The following is a 25,316-nucleotide window of genomic DNA, read 5'->3' on the forward strand; positions in this document are numbered from 1 at the left end:
TGAAGTACATGTTGGCAACTATTCCCCAACACTGCCAGTAAGTGATAGTTTTCCTTACTCTCCATACTGTGTGACAAAAACGTGACAAATGAGCACATACATGCGAACATTCACTGTGATGGATTTTAAATGTGTTGTCAAACTGAAATTAATGAAACCAAAGGGTACCAAGAGCTTAAAAAATGTCTGGCAATATTGTAAGGCATTCAAAACTCTGCATATGATAGGTTGAAGCATGCACCACTTCTAGTTCAGTCCTTTCAAATTAAAAGCCTAAATGATAGTTTTCACAACAGCGTGGCCATGAGGATCCACATAACATAAATTCTATTATCTCATCATAATCACCTCAACTTTTGTGCAGTCTTACTTCCCTGTATCAATATTGACACAATGCTTTTTTGTCATATGTCCTACAGTTGTCCCTTGTTATAGTTACTCAAAAATCTAAACAAACACAACTTGTGATTGTTTTCTGTTGTCAAATCAGTTCAAACAAACAAACAAACAAACAAACTGCAAGGGTAGAATGCATCTAATTATAGCTACAACAGAGCTAAGCTAAGAAGAGCTTAACAGAAAACAGCAAAGCCCCTCTACGCTTGATGAGCAGTAATATCTGTAATGAATGCATGAAAAAAAATGCTAACTTTGTTTTTTAAGTTTACAATTTTTGCTCTCATTTTCATAATGCCATTTTATTACAATCATGTCGTTTAAAAAAAATGAAAATAGAAGATTTTTTTTATAAAAATATATTTACCCTTTACTTTAATTTCAGCTTAAATTATCCTCACAGATCAGTTAAAATTAACAGTTTATCTGTCACTGAATTGAACCTTTGCTTTCGAGTGAAAAACTCACAGCATTTCTATATGTTGCTACACAGAAGATGCATCAAACCTGCATTGCACAAAGGAAAGGAGCAGGGATGGATTAAGAAGGAACGCAAGAAAAATAAATGTCTATTGACGGTTCCAAAAATTCAGGCGGGTATGTCAATGTCAAACCATCATTAATAAATTTAGTTTAGAATACGCCACAAAAATGTTAAGAGAGAGAAATGGCAGGAGAAGCACAAGAAGAGAGCAAGGAGGTGCATGTAAAAAGGGGATGATATTTACACACAGCTACAAACATGCAGAAGCCAAAATAAGCAAATAGAATAAATGAATTCTCATCGTTGAGTGCCAAATCAATATTCAAGCTACATGATAAATTCAAAGGGCTAGGTTATTAATCATTGATATTGTCAAGAGATGGCCGAGTGGACTTTGACTTGGTGTGTTGCTGTGCTGACATTTCTCATCTAGAAACTTTGTTCTGAACCCACAACCCCAAAGGAGGACCCTGGGGACTGTCACCGGGTCAGCTCTGCCAGTCTACCAGTTCCATCATTGGAAGAGTAAAAGGACAACTCCAAGAGTTTCTCTTAGGATAAAACTGTTCAGACCAGAGCCATCAACTCAACTGCATTAATAAAAAATAGCAACGTCAATGCATCTAATGTAATCTGCCATTAGAGATTTTATAATGGGAAAATATATTTATATATGGAAAAGCAAGAAAAATGACTGCAAACAGAAATTAAACATCTAAAGAGGTTAACTTACTTTGGATATTATTTTTATCTGTATTTTCTATTAATTCTTTTTCCTTCTTTATCTTGATTAACACGGCAAAGAGTCGACAGCCATCATACAAAAGGCTGTCAGGCTGTACTGTGGCTTTAAGTTAAATGTGAACATCAGCATGCTCCCATAGTTAGAATGACAATGTTAACATTTTGACATTTAGCAGGTAATGTTTACCATCAGTGTTGGGTGAGTTACTCTCAAAATGTAATAAATTACATATTACTAGCTACCTTCATTTGAGAGTAATAAGTTACTTATTACACTACTTTTGCATTACTTTCACCAAAATGACCTCAGAGGAGCTACTAGGTATTTTAAATGGATGAGGGTCATGTCGTTTCTCAACAGGTAATCAAAGCACAGAAGCTCCAGTCTATTACAGTTAATTTCAAATCCAGTGCTGAGGAGTGCAAATGAATACACCCGGAGCTGGAAGACCCACCTACCGGTGCCCGGTGCGCCAGTCAATACGGCATGACCCAGATGTGCCGATCACTGGCACTGCCTTATATGCCTATAATTTAGCTTATGACACACAACAACCCTTGGGGGATACTTTTTTTTCTGGTGGCGCACTGGTGGAAGCGGAGCAGTGTAGATCAGTGTGGATAAATGAAAAATAAAAACAATTAACAGATTACTCCATGTGGTAATGTGTTACGTAACATTGTAAATGTAATAATATTACCTGAAATCCTGTTGGTAATGCATTATATTACTTTGTTACTGCTAAAATGTAATACATTACTGTAATGCATTACTTTTGTAACGTGTTAACCCCAACACTGATTACCATGTTCACTATCTAAGCTGACCATGTCACCATATTAACATTTGCTAATTAGCATGTAAAAGTCATTAGTTTTGCAGGCATTCAGTCATAAATAAAAGTATTGGACACATTAAAATATCAACATGATGATGGCACTTGGATCACCAAAAAATTTCAATTTCATCCTGTGGGGAACATGAAGAGATGTACAAAAATACATGGCAATCCATCCAACAGTTGTTGAGGTATTTCAGTCTGGACCAAAATCAAAGTCAAATGGCTACGATAAGGTAATTGCCAAATTTGGCTGGATACAACCCCACTGTATATATCCTCACTTTTCAAAGTTGACCATACAAGACTGGACAATAAGATCAAAGAGAATGACCTAAAATGAATTCTGTTTTAGAGTGGAGTTTGTCTTTAATCTTCACCCATCATATCATTCTTAAGAACAGTCAATTTTTCTTCAGCACTGCATCAGGAGAGTTGCTGCCCTCCTTTTGTTCTTGCTATTCAAACATTTGGAGTCTGCACAAGCAATATTGGAATAGGGCTTTAAGAAAAAATGTCTCTCTTGCTGCTATTTAAATTTCAGAGTGAGGAACGCTTGACCGATCGAGCACGGAATGCTTTACCGATTGAAATTACTACCAAAGCCCCTGGAGCATTGATCTCAATTTCTGCAGGTTTGGGTAAACAGCACCTTATACGCCTACAAATCAAGTAATTAACACTTAAAACAGAACTGAGCCTCAGCAGGATCAAGGTCAGATGTCGCATTCAATATGAGCCCAAAGCTAAGTTTGAAGAGAGATATTGTGGAATGAAGGTGAGAAGAAGAGAAGGAGAAATGATCATTTGAGCGGTGTCTGTCTGGTCTCAGGGTGCGAAGGAGGTGCCCTCTGAATCACCAATGAGACAAGCAGACATGGCCAGCAGCAGTGTGACATTGACACCATCTCTCTCAGCACTACATATCTCCTGATTTCCCTTCTCTGGCTGTGTTGTGCGCTGCCTCCGCTTTGTAATCTTTTCAGCTCCCTCTTGTTTTCGTCTGGTATTGTGCTGTGTCCTGTTTTATTCTGTACTTCTCTGATCTGTTTTCTTCTCTGGTACTGTGCTCTGTCTCATACTGCTCTTTACTGTTCAGTTGTATTGTCCTCAATTAAACAAGGGGAACATGTCATCCTACTGACAACTCATTCTCCGTGTACGACTGCGCCCGAGGCACTTTCTCAGCAGAGGATCCTTTAGGAATAGGAACACAGAGCTAAAGGTACAGGCAGATGAATATTCAACAAGCAAAACAGACAGGCAGATGGAAAAAACGTGGATCTGAACAATAGACAACCAGACACTAGTGTGTTGCAGTCCATCCACCCACAGGCCAGAGGAAATGCTTGCACAGTACCACTGCAAAAGTTTAGCGGCTATAGTCACAACCTACAATACCTCCTGAGACTTTCTGGCCTTTTACAAAAGAATGCCTGACTATGATAAAAACCATTATCAGTTCATTACTGGCTTTAAGCTATATAAGTCATTATCAAAGAGACAATGAAAATGAAAAGTCTTTTATAGGCATCCAAACAAAGAAAGAACCAGCACTGGCAAAGTTGTCGTTTCATTAACTCTGTATATACTTTTATGTTCATGAACCCCTTCCACTGTATAAGTTGCTCCCTATAAGCTCTTGTTCAGGGGTTTTCAAAGCCTGACACTTTTGGCCCCCTATCAGACAAAATCTGCATCCACATGTCCCTTTCACCTAACGCAGCACTTTCTTTGCTCCAAGTCTTTCCCTGCACCCTTTTTTTTTAAGAGAGCTCAGGAAAATTGATCACAAGTAACTGTTCAGCCTTCATGTCAGTGAGATACCGTTCTACATCTGGGCTGTGTAAAGTATAAATGGTTCGGACATTTAAGATGCTCTCTTAACACTCATTACAACAGCCACTCAAACCCTTTGTTTTACCTTTGCTTGCTGTTTTCACAAATGTGCACAAAAAGGGATGTGGCTGTCGTGAGATGTATATAAAGATAAGGAGCCTCGGCTAGAAGGAGACCCAAACAGTAAGTATTATATTCTATTCAAAATGGTGTATGTTGTCAGGTCTGTGTTCATGTGAGTGTGATTACACTGTCCCTAGGGTCTTACCATACCCTGTACAACAAGCCTCTAAGGGTAAAGTAATGCACTAATTATCAAAGAAATGTCCACTACATCATTAAAACATCTGGGAAACAATCATCATCATTATAGTGTGTGTGTGTGTGTGTGTGTGTGTGTGTGTGAGTGTGTGTGTGTGTGTGTGTGTGTGCCTGCATGTGTGTGTGTGTTTGTGTTTGTATGAAAGATACCGTTTTTTCAGGTCTAGATTTCAGGTCTGCGCTGTATTCTTAACACGTTAGTCATTTATCAGTTCACTGAATGGCATTTTTCATGGTGAGGATCCATCTCCCTGTTAACTTCTTGGCTGACCTAACCTTGGGTAGTGGACTCACTACAATATAAGTTCACTATCAAGGCTAAAAGAATTCAAGGACACAACACTTGTGTTTACTTTGAGTCAGACTTAAACATTTTTTTAAATGTAGGAGGCTTATGATTATTTTTTAAAGAATAGATTTTCATTTCTTTCAAGATTATGCATTTTTAGCATGCAGTGGATAGATCTACATTCCTGGGCTATTCACAGGATGTCTACAGGTATTGGACATTAAATTTAAGGTTTATAAGACATTTTCTGGGTAGTTTTTAACCAAATTTAAGAACGGTTTTTGAACAAATATTGTTTTCTTATTCAAGCATTGCAAATAAGTATAAAAGTCAAGCTGTATATATGTGGTTGCTAAGCTGGAATCAGCTTATTATTTATAAAATTGAATTTATGTTTTAAAGGGACATTGTGTAACATTTTCAGTTGTTTATTGGCAAAAATGTGTGTTGAAAAGATGTCGGCATTCATAAATATGTCATCACTGGTGTACTGTTACCTCTACCAATAATCTGACTTATTCTCGTAAAAGGAGAATTTCAGGGTAAGTGCGGGTTAAGTTGTCTGTGGGGTTCCATAATGTTTCACCATCTTCAGAATACATCCGCCAGCAAGGGACATACAGCCCCGCCTTCGGCATTTTCGTTGAGAGCCAGGCCAGCGCTGTGTGACTGAGGAGCCGAAGGAGAGGAGCAAGAGGCGCTTCGCTACTACCCCGGCAAATTTGAAACAAAGTCCCACTCTTTGAGCATAATGCAGGATCATGCATATGCAGCATCATGGGAGACGGAATCCTTGTCGCTATGCAATCACAGGCCAGCGCCGCTGTTGGCTGTTAGCCGCGCTAACAGCGGCTACATTACCTTTCTCCTTCAGCAGCTCTCTCCACCTGGGAAAGGCAACCCCAATGATGACCCTCGTTTTTTTAATTCGCCGGTCATGCTGCCTTTTTGATTCCCTTTTGCACTTTCTTGGCGACGAGGATTCCGTCTCTCGTGACGCTGCATATGCATGATCCTGCATTATGCTCAAAGAGTGGGACTTTGTTATGCTGCAGTAGTGCCGGGTTAGTAGCGGCGCTGGCCGCTAACAGCGGCTAACAGCTGTTAGCGGCGCAGTGATGCAAAGAGAGGGATGAGGTGTGTGAGGTTGAGCCACTTGTCAGTTGTCAAAGGACAAGACGTGATTGGTTTGTTTCAATTTACATCTGCCCCAACAGTCCTACGTTGTAAACACAGCCAGCATGGTGAGGAGGGGGTTTGTCAACTCGTGTTGCGTGTGCCTGTGTAGGAGCCTGAATGAATACTCCATGAAGTATCGGATGACATGGTTTCATCAGTGTTATCATAGCTTTTTGGTACACAGCGACTACAGTTGTTGCAATACGTGTTTGAAACAGTGAGGCGCTAGAGTGCGCCATCTGTTTGAATGCAATATATGATTTCAAGGATAGATGGGAGAAATTCCTACACACTGTGGCTTTAAGAACCTGCAGACACAGTGGTCTGGTGTTACTTGTTTAAATATATAAAATTGTCATATATTATGTATGTTTCTTCAGTAACCACCTAGATATTTTTTATTTATTTTGTTTTGAGGTTTTTAGGGTGGGGTTGGTGGTGTAACTGGGGCACAGTAGCAGGAATCAGGATGAAAAAATAATGGGGACACATTGTACAGCATGGCAACATACAATATATATGATGATACTGCATGTGGCTGTATTATGTTGTCTTGCTGCACCTGCAGAGTAAGTGTTTTCTAAATTTCTACAACAGGGATGGAAAGTGTTATTATGAAAATAGTCATACTGAAAACAGTCATGAGAATAGACCCCAGGCTGATAAACACCTGAATTTCCCCTTTAAGTCTTGTGACGGGGTAATTTCTGATCCTGGTTGGATTCCTCTTTCACACTGTTTCTTTGGGGGGAAAGCAAAATGCTAACACAAAATAAACACACACAAAAACAACAATCCTGCTGTGCAATCATCCCCTCATCACTCTATGTGTAACATGCCGCAGATGTGTAACATGCAATAGCTTACCTAGTAAGGCCATAAAGCAGATACAGATGGCAAAGAGGGAGCTGAAGCTCAGGCCCACATCTTCCCTGTAGATGGCCAGTGTTGTCTCGCAGTGGCGTCCTCTGTAACCCTCTGGACAGTGGCAGGTGAATTTGGAGGGTGACTGGGCCACACAGGTCCCCCGGTGACAAGGCCGAGTAGCACAGAGGGTATAGACACAGGACTTTCTGGTCCCGTTCACACGAATCATGTGGCCAGGAGGACATCTGCAAAAAAAGAGTTAGACAGAGAGAAGAGGGAGCGGATAGAAAGAGAAAAACAAAAGAATAATAATGTTAGACCCATAATTTTTGCACAGAAATAATATACATTGGATTTCAAAAACATTTAAATATTTTTGCGGATAATACCATTTTCTTTTGCAGTGGAAATAATTTGAAACAACTTTTAGATACAGCGGAAAAGTCACTGAAATCTCTACAAAAGTCATGTTGATTTTAAATGTTATGCACACATACATCTATGTAGTATTTCACTTTAAGATTGCATAGATGTAGGTGTGCGGAAATCTTTTCTACCAGTTTGGACTTACTGATGTTTCCAGCATCTTGCCAATACTAAGCTGGGTCCGACCCTCTCTTTTCTTTGTCATGAGTCCCAGTATGTATTCCACTGGTTAGCTAATTGTTGCCGCTGTGCACTGTGTTCATATAGCAGTTATCACTGATAACTTCGTCTAGACCCATGATGGTGAAACAGCATTGTCGTTGAAGGGTAGCGTACAACCTGGGATTCCCTCCAAGGTTAACAATGTTAGCCCTGTCAGCACTGTTGCCGTTGTTAGCACTGTTCATGCTGTTTGCACAGTTAGCTGCTAGCCACCAGCTCCGCCACCTCCATGTTAAGAGCTGTGTGCAAACAATCCTTGCTCAGACTCTGAGCCATAAATATGCTCTGAATGTGGCATACAGCTCATTTAACAAACTATCACTGATCTTAAAGAAAGACTAAATTCACTTGAAAGACTAAATTAAACATTATTGGAGAGCAGGCAACAAATACACGAAGCAATCTCATGATTAATGATGTTGAAATAGAGACAGTGTCTGTAATTTCATCTCTTGGAGTAATAATGGATGATAAATTATGCTGGAAACCACATATAAATTATATCAAAGCAAAAGTTTAACAGTCATTTGCCACATTGTGTAAAAATTAAGGATTTTCTAACTCAAGCGTCATAATATACATTATACTGCTCCCTTGTAGTTCCATACATAACATTAACCAACAAACTCGCTGTTTAGTAAATTTAAGTCTCTAAAATCTTGAAATTTGGTCAACTTTAAGTGTCTCAAATCATGCATCAAATAAAAAATCCGTTACTACCTGAAAGCATACAAAAGGATGTTTGAAGTAAGAGAAAGTCAATGTGATTTTAGAAGCATCTACATATTGATAATAATAATAATACTAATACTAATAATAATAAAAATAATGATGATAATAATAATAATAATAATAATAATAATAAACAGTTATATAGAACTTTCAATTCTAATTTCAACATGTAGTTCTTAGATGTGCATGACACCAGATTTGATTAGGTGAATGTGTATCCCCCTGAGGAGATAAAAAAAACACAGCATGTAAATAAAAACAGAGGAACAAGAGAATAAGCGAAATCATATTGGACAGTAATGGCATTAGAATATAAAATGAAGATGAACATGAATATAGGATAAAGCAGTATCTAGATGAATGTTTACTACTTCCTACAGTGGAAAAAGTGAATTTCTCTCCTTGAATCATTGTCCACAGATGTACACTTCAATAGAGAATGAACTGGAGGACATGAAAATGCTGACTGTGGCTCTGGCGGTAACAAGGATGATTTTATGCAGACAGGGGCACATTTTCTGCCTCACTTCAGAAAGCACCACTATAATTAAAAGCTCATTTGGGTGTAACAGCTCAAACAAACATTTTACGAGCCCATTAATTCAGTATCCCTCTCAATGTCTATGGAGCAGCTCCAGGCTGTACATTTTGATGACATCAGAGACGAGTCTTGCCTCTGGTCTCTGGAGCTTTCTTCACGCTTATAAATATTGACTCAACTTTACTATGAAACAGCAGCATTACATTCAAAATGGTGTCCTGCAATTTATCTCATAACTGTTCGTCTTCAACTAATAAACTAATCCAGACAAGTTACTAAAGGGTTAACTTAATGTATCATCTATGAATCTCTGTCTTCTATGAATTATGTTCACATGCAACCAAACTCCTCTGGTGATATTATTGACTGGCAATATTTTGGAGATTTGGGATGCTGGATGTGGGGGTAAGCGTGCGACTCCATGCCTTGTCTCAGAGTAAACCGTTTGGTTGGTCTGCAGTTTGATATGGCGGAGTCAACAGAGAGTCTTCTTCAAGTAGCCTCATGGTGTCTTCTGTGCAAGCAGCAAACACAAGCAACCCAAGTTGACTGATCCAAATCTTTAAGGTCCTCAAGTAATATCTCAGGTTTCCAAATACATTCTAAATATTCTAGTGTACCACGTGTGTTTCAAATAAGATCAGTAAAAAGTTTCAACTCTACAGACCTTAATTTGTAGTTAAATGGTACCTTTGCTATTTTTCAAGCTAGGCCCTATTCTTCCATGTTTTTGTGTCTAAGAAACTAATGAAGAAACAGCTGGAACTGGTCCTGTCTTAAGCTAAACAGGCTGTGATGTAACCACTCACATGTAACCTGGGCATTTGGATCGTACAATTTACGTCCACTAAAAGTGTTTTGCTACTGACAAGCTCAGATTGTTATTCAAACCTCACATTAGGTCAAAATATATGCTAGGAATGTCATGTTTGATACCGTAATAATCTTGAGAAAGTAACTTCTGTTGGCTAAGAACTACCTGTTTTTGTAACACTCTCAACTTCTCTCCACTCCTCACCTTGTACAGTATGCAGGTGTTAGGAGATTTAACCTGTGCCAAAGGAAGGGAGCACACCTCTACTTACTATCAGCTGCATAACTTATTTTAGGGTTTTACTGGTTGTTTTTCCAGCAGTCCATTAATTCCCATGGAAGCATTCAGGCAGGAGTCTTCCAGACTTTTCTGCCACAAGGCCAGTACAAGATGGAATGGCTTGTTCAAGACAACTAAAGTTAGCATCATCTTTAGAATCACTTTTCAGTGTTATAAATTACTCAGTTTTACAGTTTTTAAATGCCTGCTATCTTGATAATAAAAGGGGGAAAACATCTTGCTGTTTGAAACACAAGACTTTAAAATGTAATTAACTGTGGGTGGGATTATTATGCCAAGACAAATGCTAAGCAGTCAGTATTCATGATGCCCGGTTAGAGTCTGTGTAGGTGTTGAATACAGGACGCCTGTCAGTCAACAACACAACATTGCTTCTCTTTTCTCTGCTCTCTCTTATCATTGCCAGCCACTAGACATGACTGGAATCAGTGTTATGAGTGTCTTATCATAACCAAGATGAGCATGCATACTCACTCAAAGTAATTAGCGAGAGGTATGGTGTTGTGGGAGTTTCTGAAGGCTGATAACTTTTGTTTTTCACCAATTTTTGTGGAAATATACTTGTTTTGTTAAGATCAGACTAGTTTCAAGACAAATTTATCTATTTTTATACTGTTATACAACTTGTGTTTTCTGTTGCACCTGAGAATATGCTAATATGCTTTCATTAACGGAAACTGAAGACTGGAAAATGCAAAAGAGTTGCTGATCATGCTGCAGATCAGCCAAGGTCCCTCCAAATAGTAATAATAACAAAGTTGTGCATTTTTTGTTTTCGCCTGCTAATTTTTTTTATCCTTCTACTTTTATACTCCACACTGACCCAGTGCTAAGCCCTGCCCCCCTCAGTTACTGTTGCTATGCATGCCAAGCTTCCCGTACTAGCATGGCACATGTGAAGTTTACAATGGCTCTTCAATTTTACACAGACCTAAAGTTAATTAACTGAGCCTAACTCCAACCATTCATTTTCTTCCACTTATCCAGGGCTGGGTCATGGTCACGCTAAGCAAGGCATTCCAAAAATCCCTCTCGTCAGCAACATTTTCCAGCTCCTCCTGGGGGATCCTGAAGCGTTTCCCAGGCTAGATGAGATACATAATACCTTCCAGCATTTTCTGGGTCTGCCCTGGGGCCTCCTACCAGTTTAACATGTCCAGAAAACCTCTAATAGGAGGCACTAGGTAGTCATCCTGATCAGATGCCCGAACCCCCAAAACTGTCTCCTTTTAACAGGCAGAGTGGCGGCCCTACTCCAAGCTCCTTACTTTATCTCTAAGGCTGATTTCAGCCACCATATGGAGGAAACTCATGTCACTCGCTTGCATTCGCAATCTCATTCGTTCAGTTACTACCAAAAGTAAATCGAAAACTTTGCCTTCTGGCTCACCTCCTTCCTCACCACAACAGACCTGCTCAGTGCCCCCAAGCAATGCTGATGCTGCATCAAACGGCCTGTCTATCTTGTGATCCATTTTACCCTCACTCATGAACAAGACCCTGAGATACTTGAAAACCTTTGCTTGGAGCAGTTAACCATTATCTATCAGAGAACCATGGCCTCAGACTTGGAGGTACTGACTCACATTCTGACCGTTCACACTCAGCTGCAAACTGCCCCAGTGCATGCCTGAGGTCACAGTCTGGTAGAGCCATTGGAACACCATCGGCAAAGAGCAGAGACGCAATTCTGAGATCCCTAAACCATACACAATCATTCCCCCTGCTGTACCTTGAGATCCTGAGATCTACGTTTGTTAAAAACGTTTTACTGTCCCAAGCTAACTCATTTTAAGACAAGAACCTGTGAAGAGGGCTTAAATATTCACATGCTGGCTACATACATAATTTATGAAAGATTTTTTTATCGATGCATAACAATGCCTTATAATCTAGGGTCTAATAAACAAAATAATGTGTATTCCTGCTGTGGCCATGCATGCATCCAACACACCATCATATGGTATTGATGGTGTACTTGTATGTGTTACCTCTGAAATACTTTTGTGTTTAGCAAGCATTGGGAGCTGTGTTTACAGAAGCTGTTGGAAAAGTTATCTAACTGTGTTTGCAGTAAGATTTATTTATTTATTCAAGGCTGTATTCATGGTTATAAATATCATGGGATGCAGCCTAGGTCTGGTTGGTTTAACAAAGTAACACAAACTATTGCCTGTGCGTTGATATTTTTATTGTTTCTCAGTGGAGAGCAATTAAAAAACACATTGCAAAGGTGAATATGTTTTCTTTTCTTTGTTGTCCCAATATTCTCTGTATGAATTGAAATGTATTGACAGTACATTTTTGCACATAGATGGGTGCATTCATGTATGTGTGTGTGTCAAGTCTCCAGTCAAGACTGACAAGTCCTAACCTTTGAGTTTCGAGTCCTACAACTCATTATACACTCCTCAGCAAATGTAATGCCATTTGACATTCACTCATTTTCCGTAACCACTTTTCCTGATGGGGGTCCCAGCTGACAATGGGCGTGAGAGAATCGTGGTACACTTTGAACAGGTCGCCAGACTATCATTGGGCTTCACATAGAGACAAACAAACATCACACCTACGGCCAGTCAGCTAGAGTACCCGGAGAAAATCCACGCTGACACGGGGAGAACATGCACGATTTTAACCCCTCCACCCCACATTTGAACCAGGAACCCTCTTGCTGTGAGGCAGTATTTCAAACCACTGCTCCACTGTACAGCCATTTAATAATTAAAAATAATCATAAAAAATGTGGTGCTGACATTGCATTTTCATAGCACATAGCACTAATAACGAGTTCCACAACAGAGTGAAGTTCAGATCTTTTTGTCCTGTCTTGTATTTATCTCATCTCATATTTGAAAGTGTCTATAACTTTCTCTTCCCAAATTGGTGACATGTTTTCTGTTAAGACTATTCTTCATGTAAAATGAAATTAAATGCTGCTGAATGTTTTGTCTAAATGAAATTAAAAGAATAATGTTAACGTAAGTTGATTCAGGAAATAACAGGAAAATAATTTCTTGGTGGCACACTTTTTAAATAATGTATAAATGTAATAATGTATAAATCTTTGGCTTTGGGGAAGTTATCAGATATTTTCAAGTCAGAAGACTCAAATCCAAATGAATGAATTACTTAACATTAAAATATAAAGTAACAATGACAAATCAGTGTTTGTATATGTGTTTATTCGATCCCTGGGGAGAAGAGTTATCCAGACTATAATATGGAATTATTCGACTATTTGTCTGTCGCCTCCCAAGTGCACAGTATCAAACACTTGGGCTTGGAGGACTCGTTGCCAACACTTAACTACTCTATAATCATCTTCAAGGTTCAGGTCAAGTGGCAAAAATAGAACAAGGCGAACAAGCAAGCAGGGTGGGGATGGAGGGGGAGGCTATGAGTGTGTTTATATGTGTATGTGTGGCAATGGTACATGAGTTAAACACTGAGCCAGAGAGAGCTAGAGATGGAGCAAGAAATGGAGGGGCAGAGCGCAAGAATGAGAGCCATTGTAAAAAAAAAAAATAAAATAGGTTTGAGGATGGATGATGTGGGTGAGCAGATCAGAAAAAAAGTAAAGGCAAGATTAAAAGCTTGGGCGCACAGACTGAATGGAGGCTGATGTTTCCAATGGCAAAAAAAAAATGCTGAGATCAGTGCATGTGGATAAGAGCACTAGGTGTTTGATTCAGTCTGTGCCACAGGAGATGGTTGTTGCTATGCTGCGGCTTTTCATCGCATGATATTTCCCATTTCCAGCTGACAAACAAACTAACCCTCATACAGGAAGTCACACAGCAGTGCATGTGGAATGTTGATCAAGCAAAAGTGTCAATCCCATCAGGGTCAGAGGGCTGGGAAAATAATTTATTTTCACCTCCAACATTTTAGGCATTTAGCTTAGTGACTGAGCAGATGGGGCTCAATGCCTTATTCATTGCCTTTAAAGGGAGGCATGAACATGCCTGCTCTTGTGAGGATTGAAGTTTTAAAAGTGTCTCTAAGGCCATGTTTACACTGACAATAACCACCACGCCACAGTCATAGTGTAGTGGGGGTGTTGTGGCAGAGAGCTCCAGCACGGAAACACAGCAGATCCGGCTCAACTTCTGCTGCAGTGTCATCTACTGCCAGCCAGCAAGCCACACTGTTCAATCATGTTTACATCATCAGGCGGAGAGGAAAGTTGATGTTGTGACCACTTGCTGGAGCTGTACAGTTCTCCCTCAAAGAGTTTAACCAACCTCCGCAATTGAAATAGTCAGACGGTGTCAACATTGGTATTTCAGTCAGGAACACTTTTCTCAAAGAAAACTTTATTTCCATTTGCAGTATTATATTTGGCAGTATGGCTCTGTATTGGGGCCCCTCGCCCTTCCTCGGGCCTACGCAGAAAGCCTCTTCCACTCGCCTAAGTGGAATGCATAAAGCGGAAAGAGCACACCTCTCCGCCCTTCTGCGTGCCTACGTAGAAAGCCTATAGCAGAGAGACCTCTCCACCCTTCCACGTGCCTGCGTGGAAAGCCATAAGGCAGAGAGAGCAAACCTGTCTGCCCTTCCACATGCAAATGAGGAAAGCCTGAGGCAGAGAGGCAAACTTCCCTGCCCTTCCAGCAGCAGCAAAGACCCCCCAGGAATAGAACAGAGCAGCATCAATGACAAACAGAAATGATATTGATAAAGTCAGACACAACATGAAAAGGAGGAGCTGGGGTGGAGGCGGGTGGCAAAGCGGCTTGCAAAGGAAGCAGCAACAGTAGGCAGGCAAGAGCAGTTTAAATAGTGCACCCTGAATGAGATTTGCCAATTGGTTGCAGAAAAAGGAATCATGTGATCTATCAGCTGACTCCCTTCCATCAATCAGCTGCTCCATCAGTTGACTGGCTGCTTGAGATCAAGTGATGTAGCTCGGATGTGAGCTGAGCTTGTCCTGCCTGAACTAACGCACTGCTCAATTGTTTGTGTCTTTGTGTTATCCAAGTCAATAAACCATAATAATTAATAAAAGTTTTGAAACTGTCATTAAAACAATAAGGAGAATATTTCTTAACACTCTATAAATTATTCAAATTATGTACGTTATTTAGTTTTTGAGATATGCTATTTTTTTATGAGATCAATATATATAGGATTATGCAAACAACCATCTTCCTCAGCCACATGGGAAAATTTCTGGGGAAATTCAGGTGTAATTCTGGCGAAATACTATATTTGCATCCCACGTAAAGTAAGGTAACAGGGTAGTGACGTGATGACATAGAAGACTTAAGCCTTAGCTTTCTGCTGCAAAATGAATGAATACTTCCTTCTGCGACAAAGGAATATGGGCAAATTCATGGCAAACTACCACATTTGCATCACTTGTGAGGTAAGGTAATGATGTGATGAGAGGGAAGAGACAAGCCTTAGCTTTCTGCTGCAAAAAGAATGAATGCTTTGTCTATTATGGTTGTTATTTTAGATCTATTTAAACAGAATAATGCAAACAACAATCTTCTGTGGCCATCCCCAGGTGGTCTGTTTTTAAAAGGATTACCTGTTCCCACTGTGTCATTATGTTTGACAGGCCTTCAAACTGGACTTTCTGGTTTGTATTTCATTCTCTTACCAATAACCTGTAGCATCATGCACACCAGAGCAGCCAGTTATATCTAAGCCTCCCTGGTGTACATACAAGTTTAGAATTTCTATTTTAATGTCGTCAAGTGATGCACACAAATTATTTGGTGCATTTGGAGTTTATTTGGACAGTTCTGCTGCCAGATGCTAACAGACACAGATGTGTGCAGAAGCCAGTTGAAATGAATGTGCAATGCCATATGAAGCACTGTAGGACTGACTTTGAAGCTGCTCCACAGTATTTCTCCTATGTCAGGAAGGCTGAGGGGGGATTTGAGTTCACATGACACCCTGCCCATAACTGAGAGGATAAATGAGTTTACTTGCTCATTTGTTTTTCAAAGAGCAGATATCAATTTCAAAAGAAAACAAAATGAACAAATAATTTGTGATGACCTTCAACTAGTTTGGCTAGGCACATCACATTTTTCGTCATTTCAGCCCGTGGTTTTCAATCAAGAAACCGAGCAGCGAGAAACAATAAAGACAAGTGAAATCAGGCTCTGTTTGTACACTAACATTCACAGCCCTGAAACAACAGTTAACCAGGCAATCAGACCTGCCGAAAGGGTAGACTAAGGTCAGAAAGAATGCTGTTGAAGAGCTGAGCCAGAATTAGCTACATTCAATTTGTGATGTCTATCCATCTTTTATTTAGAGCAATCATATTAACACTTTGGGAAGGAGATCCAACAGAGTCAGATTCCCCCGAGCCGCTGATACAATCAGTAGCCTAATCAACTAAAAAAAAGTTTACAGGGGTACTGCAACCCCACTATTACACTTGTATGAAGTTGAGGGACTTGCAAAGACAGACTTAAAAAATAATCGTCCAAGTTGAAGCAGCAGAGGTTGAGATATTTTGACTTTTACTCTACAAACTTAGCTTTAAAAGCAGCTGGGTCCTTACCATTATGCAACTCCACAGCAACACTTTGTTAGACCCTGGTAAATGCCCACGGCTTTCAAAATTCTATATCCCCAGTTTTTGTTGCAAGCCTCTTCTTCTTCTTCTTTTTTTTTTTAATAAATTTGTTGTTACTAAACTCAACCTGGACTTCAGAGTACTTTCACCAGAGCCAGAGAAAATATTATACAGCTGCACACACAGTGGTGAGTTAAAACTGTTATGATGGCAAGGATGAAGACACTTTTTTGTTCTTTCACAGGCTGCATCACTGATGGTGCGAGGGATACTCCCCACTGCCTCTCACCATGAATCCACTGATACAGTTTCACATCAGTTTTATCCTTTAACATCATTAGAGGACAAATTCTGCGGCCTGCTTTATAATATCTGACAGTGCAAGCATTAATATAACAGGACGTTGTGTTTGGACTCTGTTTAATTCCCTTTTGTTAGCATGCTGTATGTAAAACGTTTGCTACATATACACAGTTAGTAATATAGTCAAAGGAACTCGTTATATGATTTGTTATTTTAAACCAGTCCCTTTTGTCCCACATGTCATTCCACACTGTCACACCAGACTGATTTCTATCATGTCAGCCTGGACTTCATTCTGGTTGTTATCCACATCAAGTGGATGTTAAATAGCTGCCACATTTCCCACTGACAGCTTCCTTATGCACAGGTGAGCAAACGTTTCCCATGCCATAAATATGTTGTCATGTAATTTGACATTTTAACAGCTTTAGAACAAATAGAGTCTCATGGGTGCTTTTTCTTCTACAAATTTCCCACGTTCTCAAGTAGGTCAGGGCCAGGTTGTTTCAAAGCACATTTATGTGGCTATGACCAAAATTACAGCCAACGTCAAAAGCAAAAAAATGGCCTCAGAGGATGAGTGAATTGATTTATATGAACCCCCTATGGGGTCACATGCTAGAACAAAAAAAAAAAAGAAAAAAAAAAAACCTTCAATATGTAAATCCATGCGAACAGTTTTGTAAGCTGGATCATGCTAACGTAGCTCCCCAGGGATTTAAGCTTTTAGTTTTCTAATTTTGACAGTAGAACTTGATGTGACAACACATTGATTAAGGTGCTAGGTATGGGCTGAAATATGTGCCACCAGAAACTGAATTTTAATCATTTATATTTGAATTTGAATTTCTAAACTTGAATAACTGCACTGAAAAACTGAACCTGAATCACATAATTTTAAATTGCATCGTTTAATTTGAATCATTGCACTGAAAAACTGAATGTGAATAGTATAATTTGAAATTGAATTTATTTCTATATATCTTCACATTCAGTTCTCACAATTCAAATTCAGTTCTCAAAATTCAATTTCAATTTACTGTGACAGACATCCGGGTAGTTTAAGGATGAAAGAAGAGCAATCAAGCGCAGATACACAGGACTCCTCTTCGGCCAATCGGCACCTACGATGTTGAGCATGTAGGAAGAAGCACTCGCCTTGATCCATAGACCACAGACAATAGGCTCGTTGGAGATAAACTGCGCCTCGCCTGAAAAGTAAACGAGAGCAGACGGCCACAGCGGGGGGCGGTGACAAAAAGCTGCGGTGAAGTCGGACAGTTTCCTGACAGTTTCTAGCAGCCTTCAGTCCGTACAGGAAGTCACAGACCATAGGTGTCATTTAGGTATGGCGAGGTATGGCAGCTGCTATACCTTGGAATGGGGAGAAATAAAAAGACAGAGGTTCTGTAGTCATATTACCCGAGGCGCACTGGCTGGTTGTTTTCATTGTATTGCACTTAAATAGGTCAATAATATGCTCATCAGTGAATACGTGTGTTAGTGAATACGAGTGTTATTGAATCAAACTGTTCACCACTTCGCTCCTCTGCGAGTTATATAAATAGCCGCCGGGCACCTAATAGCCGCCAGGGGTTTGACCCCATTTTGCGTATTAAACGCCGGCCGATTAAACGCCCGGGCGATTATTTCCTCATTCATTGCCTCATGGCTGTCCCTCCTTCAGGGACTGTTTGGGGCTTTTACGTACGGATCGGTGGTAAAGTGGTGCACATGACTTGTGCTACGGACGGATGGACGGACAGACAGACACGTATCTAAAACAGGTAATACATCTGGCTACATCTTTCCCACATCAAATATCTGTGATCGCCTTGACCAGCGTGCGTAAAAGTGCACACAATTCCGTGTCCTCTCCCCGCGGATGCTGTGATTTGATGGCCCGGTACTCATTGTGGCCAACTTTTATAAGTCCCAATAATAATAATAATAATAATAATAATAACAATAATAATAATAATAATAATAAGTTACTGTGGACCTATATGCCATGCATTTTAATAAAATTACCAGAAGAGTTCGCTGAAAAACAGGTAACGTCAGCCTGAATTACTCACGTGTGTCCCCGGAGAAAATCGCTGACATGCATGGGGAATACAGCTTCTACAGGCTCGCCATAGCTTACTGTCAGGACTCAGGGACCAGAATTCGGGATGGAGGACCGTCGGGATGGCGATATTTCGGTGTGGCGGCCTGTAACTGTTGGTTAAATGGCCCATTCAGTTGGTATTCGGATAACTGGGGCTTTACTGGTATAATGCAATAGCACCACCCAGCGGTGAAACCCGTGTACATGTGTACATGAAAAAAAATGACCCACTCTAAATGTTTAGAGAATGTTTTTGTACACGAACTCACCCCTACATTATACAGCATTTTTGCACTAAAAACATACTGACATACTGGACAGGAACTGTAACCAAATAATGGCCTGGTGCAGGTCGGTGCAAAAAGAAAAAAAAGAAGAAAAAAAAGCCTTGAGCAAATAGCTAGGTCTGTCCCAATCCGATATTTGAATTGGTATCGGCCGCCGATATTAGCAAAAAACGTGCATCGGCATCGGATTGGACTGCATGGAAAAATGCCAATCCAAGAAGTCCGATCCAGGTTTTCCGGCCAGCCCAGTGCGCCGCGATTCAAGCAGTCCATTCCAGTGATCCGCTCCAGCTCTTACTATGAATCCTCCAGGCCAGCATGCAGACTGCAGACACATGGAGGGTAGGAAGAGTAGTGGTCAATTTAGTTAACTGACTATTTGTTTTCTGCTCTGTTTTTTTGAGAGTGATATTTTTATTTGGTTTACACTCTTACTGTTTAAGTAAAGAGCACTGATGGCATTGTTTTGGGCACAATTAGTGAAATTGGAGCCATGGATGGACTATTGCTTGTTTAAACAGGCTGGCACTGACACTACTAAAATAACTGAAAAGGAAAGGCTGCATTGTTTGCTAAATGCCAACAATGTCTTGTGGTGTTAATCTATTTTTTATTTATTAGGGAGCCAAAGCACAAGTGTGTGGAGGCTTGCTGCTATTTTAATTTCAATGTTAGACATTTTAAAGATTTCTTGTGTTGTTTTTTTTTTCCTATTTATTAAGGGGCCAAAGCAGCCAAAGCAAACCAGCTACGTATATTTTTTATTTAATGTTAATGTTCAAGTTTAAAGTTTGTTTATTTAACCCTGTTAACAATAAACAGGTCAGTTTCTCATACCAACTGTTGTGGATCATTCTAACTAACCCGATTAAGTAGTTGTTCTTGTTAGAGTAATATTGCTTGATCAAACCTTTTCTAACATGACTGACAACAAAATAAGTGATTATGTATAGCCAAAACTCAAGGCTGTAACATCGGTATTGGATCAGAAGTGAAAAAGCTGGATCAGGACATCCCTACAAATAGCCCCTGGTTCTTTCAAAGCCTGGGGTCAAAATTGATTTTGTGAAATAAATGCCCGGGCTACTATTTGGAAAAATATGGAATCTATGTGTTGTAAAAGCATTTTGCTCTGCTGCTGTAGACAGCCTGTCTAAATGATGTCTTGAAGCCTGTCTGATTGTATGTGGGGGTTTTTTCTTCATGTCGGCATGTTAAGCTTGTATTTTCAGTCTCTGGAGACACTCCAATAAATTTGCCTATACAGTATTGTACCAATTTGGCCTTTGTTGTACTATGTTTCATACACCGGACGCCTTGGTTATCTTCTAGAAATGAGCTTGTTATTAATGTATTTTCTGTGAAGTTAAACACATGACTAATGATAATTAAATGTCCGCTCACTGTCCGTAGTGCTGAAAATACGCAAAATAGGTCCGATATTTTCACTGCTCTCACCAAGTCGTGCATTACATGCAGACATGAGGTATTATGAATGTGAGAAACAGCTTTGTGTCCCTTGAAACAGTTTTCATGTGTATGTACTTCTGACAGATCAAAGACCAAAGTGAAGTTTTATATAAGTTCATATTTTTGAAACTCCATCATGAGTAGCTCTGTGATGTCATGTCATATTACCATACCTTAGCTTTTGCTGAAACGACGCCCCTGATTCATATCAAATGGAGGATAAACCATGAACATAAACTACAGATCACCTGTAAAGCATGTTAATAAATTAATCTATCATAATTAAAACAACTGGAGACTGATAACAAACTGATATATGGGTCTGATCACTTTTTTAATGAACTGACATCATTCCAGACAGGATGTAAGTGTGTCTGTGACTTCCTGTACGGACTGAAGGCTGCTGGAAACTGTCGGGAAACTGTCCGACTTCACCGCAGCTTTTTGTCACCGCCACCCGCTGTGGCCATCTGCTCGTCTACTTTTCAGGCGAGGCGCAGTTCATCTACAACGAGCCTATTGTCTATGGTCTATGGATCAAGGCGAGCACTTCTTCCTACGCGCTCAAAATCGTAGGTGCTGATTGGCCAAAGAGGAGTCCTGTGTATCTGCGCTTGATTGCTCTTCCTTCATCCTTAAACTACCCGGATGTCTGTCACAGTAAATTGAAATTGAATTTTGAGAACTGAATTTGAATTGTGAGAACTGAATGTGAAGATATATAGAAATAAATTCAATTTCAAATTATACTATTCAGATTCAGTTTTTCAATGCAATGATTCAAATTAACAATACAATTTCAAATTATGTGATTCAAATTCAGTTTTTCAATGCAATTATTCAAGTTTAGAAATTCAAATTCAAATATAAATGATTAAAATTCAGTTTCTGGTGGCACATATTTCAGCCCATAGCTAGGGGTTAAAACTGTTGGTAGTTGCAATTGTTTTTGTTCAAAAATGTTGAATTTTTAACCAGAGAGCAAGGATTGTAAATACAAAGGTATAGACTACAAATATGTTAGAACAGATTTACACATAACGTTTTTTTTTCTTCCATGTGACCCCAGAGGGGCTCCGTAGGGTTAAATGTATGTGTCTTCATGCCTTTGTGTCAAAATGATGTGTGTATGTGGATCATCCAAGTGTGAATGTGCAGTTACAGAACGAGGTGTGTGTAGGGTTGTGTGTGTGTACCTGCATTCGTGCACTCTCCACAAGTCAACACAGGTGAAGGGGGGGCTACACTGGTTCCTTTTGCAGGAGTCAGAAGAGCACCCAAGGGAGAGGCCTTGAATGCTGACCTGGGAAACCCCATCTCGCGGCTGGCTGTCCAGTGGCATGTAGCGACCATTGAGGCGTACGTCCCTCATGCAGCCTGCAGGGAGAAAAATGGAAAAGGGCTCAGTGGAAAAGAAATACACTGTTACTTACAGACAACTACATGGACACAACATTAAATTAGACAGAGGTTTTCCTTGTGTACCTGGTGAGCAAATCAACCACATGTTCGTGATAGATTACTGGCTCTAGTTCTGACACTCACATCTCAAATCCGCCCTGTTTTTTAATGGAAATGTTTCATTGAGTTTCTTGTGGTAAGGTGTTTATTGCAGCATTTTAAAATGCCATTCATACTGTTTGAGAAAATCTCTGAAGGCAAAGATTTGCATACATGTTGGATATTGTATAATGTGCTCCACGGTGCACTGATAGCTGTGCTGTTTACACATGTCACTGCTTCGCTGGGTTACACGCCTGAGACACTTACCGAAGGGGAGTTAGCATATTTGAAAGGCTGTTTGCAAAATGCTGCACACAGTTAATAACACACTTTGGAAACAGGGGCAAAACGCTTCGGCTTGGAACAAATCAGATGGATCTGGATCCTACTTATGGATACTTCTGGTTTATTACAATTTGGATCTTATTTCCATAGGTTTGGCCATCATTTCTATCACTTAATAGAACAATACTGACTACTCTACATGGACTGACCTGGTTCCTGGTTCAGCTTTAAAAGGAGCTGTATGCAACATGCAGAGCAGATCTGTCATTCACAATTAGAGCTGGAGTTGTCTGTACACAGCTCTCAACATAGAGGTGGCTGAGCCGGTGGCTAGCAGCTAATAGTGCTAACAGTGCAAACAGTGCAACAGGATGGAGGGATTATGCCTCTGCGATGGCATTATCAGCATTACCTCCCAAATGAGTGCAGTGCAGAGCAGCCGTGACTAGCCAGTGGGCTTCACACACAGGACTCACATGCACTAACACGCACCATGGACTGTAAATAAAGATGGTCGACATGACTCTCTAAAAGTGAAGCCAAAACATCATAAAGCCCGCCCCTCAGTGTTAGTGGATGTGACATGAGTCAAACAAAAACTTGAGTATTCATCAAATAAAATTTTTCCAAGGATGCTCTCTGTCATTTAAAGAAGTTTGGTAACACTTTCTTTGAAGACCACACCTATAATGCATTTTAAGGCCATTCATAGTGAACTATACTGCATTTATAATGCTCTGTGATTACACTCATAAACACACATAATGCTTCCTGATGCACTATATCAACAGTCATAAACATGATAGCTGTGACTTATAATGAATTATAAGTGTCTTATGGATGCTCTTGACTAGTTTTAAACTAGAGGTTGACTGATGGGGCTTATGATGCATTATGAATACCTAAACTCACCTATCTGTACTTTAACAATCATCTGTAAAAAGGACACACAGAATGTTATAATAGCTAATGCAGTGTATAAGTCATCATTGTATGAGTTAAGTATGCAGTATGCAGTGATGCATTTTCATGTACGTAAAAGAATCTGTGCTGCATCATAAGTGATTAATGTCTGTCATACACTAGAATACTGTGAAAATGTTTTTAAAGACTTAAGGCTGACACCCTCTCACATCTGAAGACACTGAGTCATAAGTCAGGTTTTTTTTGTCACAGAAGCAGATTTTTGAAAAAAACAGTTGCTATTTGCAAGACTGTTAGCTTCAAAAAAAGAAAAGAAAAGAAAAAAAACCCACAATACTATTACAATATTGTTGCAGCCATCAAAATTCTCAGTAATTGTGCTATATGCTACAGCCGGCTAGCTAATAATTTTCCCAATTTCATACTAGGCTGCTTGTAAGCTTATGTTAGCTACTATAATGTTTGCAATAGCCCATGAGCAAACCGTAGATTTCAGCTGATGATTTCATCATTCAGTCATATAAATGGTTACATAATGTAATTTTTGAAGCTAGTAGGCTTCAGCTGAAACATAACGTTAGCTCATAAGCTACTAGCAAACATTCCAGTAACGTTAGCTGTAGCTGTACATAAACTAGTCTTTGAAAACCCCTTACAAGACATGCGAAACATGATTAACTTAAGATGCCATATGAATAACGCCGACAGCCCAACACTACGTTACCTAACGTGATGTTAGCTACTTCAGTGGAGATTCACATTGTCTTATGCTAACGTTAGCTAACGTTATCTGATTACGGTACACTCAAAAGCTTGTGGTTTGAGCTGATGTCAGTCACTAATTAACTATTATTCATACCTACTCTTGTCGTGGTGTGGGTCCTTAAATATAATACACACTCACCGGCCACTTCATTAGGTAACACTTGTGCGGTCTAATGCAGTCCAATCCAATGGTTATGCCATAAATGCTATTTTTACGAAGCTTATAACGTTACATTTTGGGTTTTCGTTGACATTGTCAAAAAGGTGATAATTATACATTATGTTTATTATAGAGGTCATAGTGGATGGTGCTGTGTACTGGAGTGCATTATATTGTGCGGTGTTCTCATAATTTTGCCCAATCCATTAACATATTTTGAGGGGGACAAAATATTAGGAACACTTTAATATTACACTCCAGTACGCCAGCACCACCCAGTTCAACCTTAATAATAAACATAAAGTTTAATTATCACCTTTCTGACAATGTCAACAAAAACTGAAAATGTAAAAAGCTTCATAAAGTAGAATGTATGACAGAGCTGTTGGATTAGATTGCACGGGTGGACCTAATGAAGTGGCCGGTGGACGGACGGACGGATACACACACACACGCACAGGTTAGTTGACAAAATACTGTTGAGAGTACTAAATATGGGTCACAACCAATAATGGAAATTTTTAACAAATATCGTTGTCTCCCCGTCTCGTTTAAGTGTGAGGTGTGTACTGCCATAGCGAAATTTAGGAGTACGGTCAAATCGGACACAAATATGGCGGCGGTCTCATCGACGTGACGTCACTGGTACCCATGAATTCACTCCACAACTCCACTTTATTCATCTTCAGATCACAGCAAAGTAGGGTGGGATAAAGCGGAACATGCTTGGTAAAAAGGTGACTGGTTAACGCCACAGAAGCAACTGTGTCATTTCTCATGGAGCCTAATCTGGAAAAGGAGGAGAAAGTGGAATTGTGGAGTTAACAGGACTGATATGTGCCATGACAGAGTGAAGAAGGAAAATAGTGGACAAAATTTGATGCAGCCCTCTTCCCTTGTAAGTATCATATAGCTAGCAAGCTAACAACCGTAGAAGCTATTTACAAGCTAACGTTAGCTAATGGAATG

The 25,316-nt window shown here is 39.8% G+C and overlaps 1 protein-coding gene across 1 annotated transcript in view; it reads right to left on the reverse strand.

Moving 5' to 3' along the window:
* The window catches only part of si:ch211-186j3.6 (neural-cadherin), a 434,762-nt gene that overhangs the window by 32,409 nt on the left and 377,037 nt on the right, over positions 1 to 25,316 (reverse strand). Inside the window, exons 36-37 of the mRNA XM_049561145.1 lie at positions 21,907 to 22,087; positions 6,959 to 7,203 (exon numbers count right to left, since the gene is read on the reverse strand). Of these exons, the coding sequence (XP_049417102.1) occupies positions 6,959 to 7,203; positions 21,907 to 22,087 (426 nt within the window). The remainder of the gene's footprint in view (positions 1 to 6,958; positions 7,204 to 21,906; positions 22,088 to 25,316) is intronic.

Source organism: Epinephelus fuscoguttatus, linkage group LG2, assembly GCF_011397635.1.
Source record: "Epinephelus fuscoguttatus linkage group LG2, E.fuscoguttatus.final_Chr_v1".
Lineage (NCBI taxonomy): Eukaryota > Metazoa > Chordata > Actinopteri > Perciformes > Serranidae > Epinephelus > Epinephelus fuscoguttatus.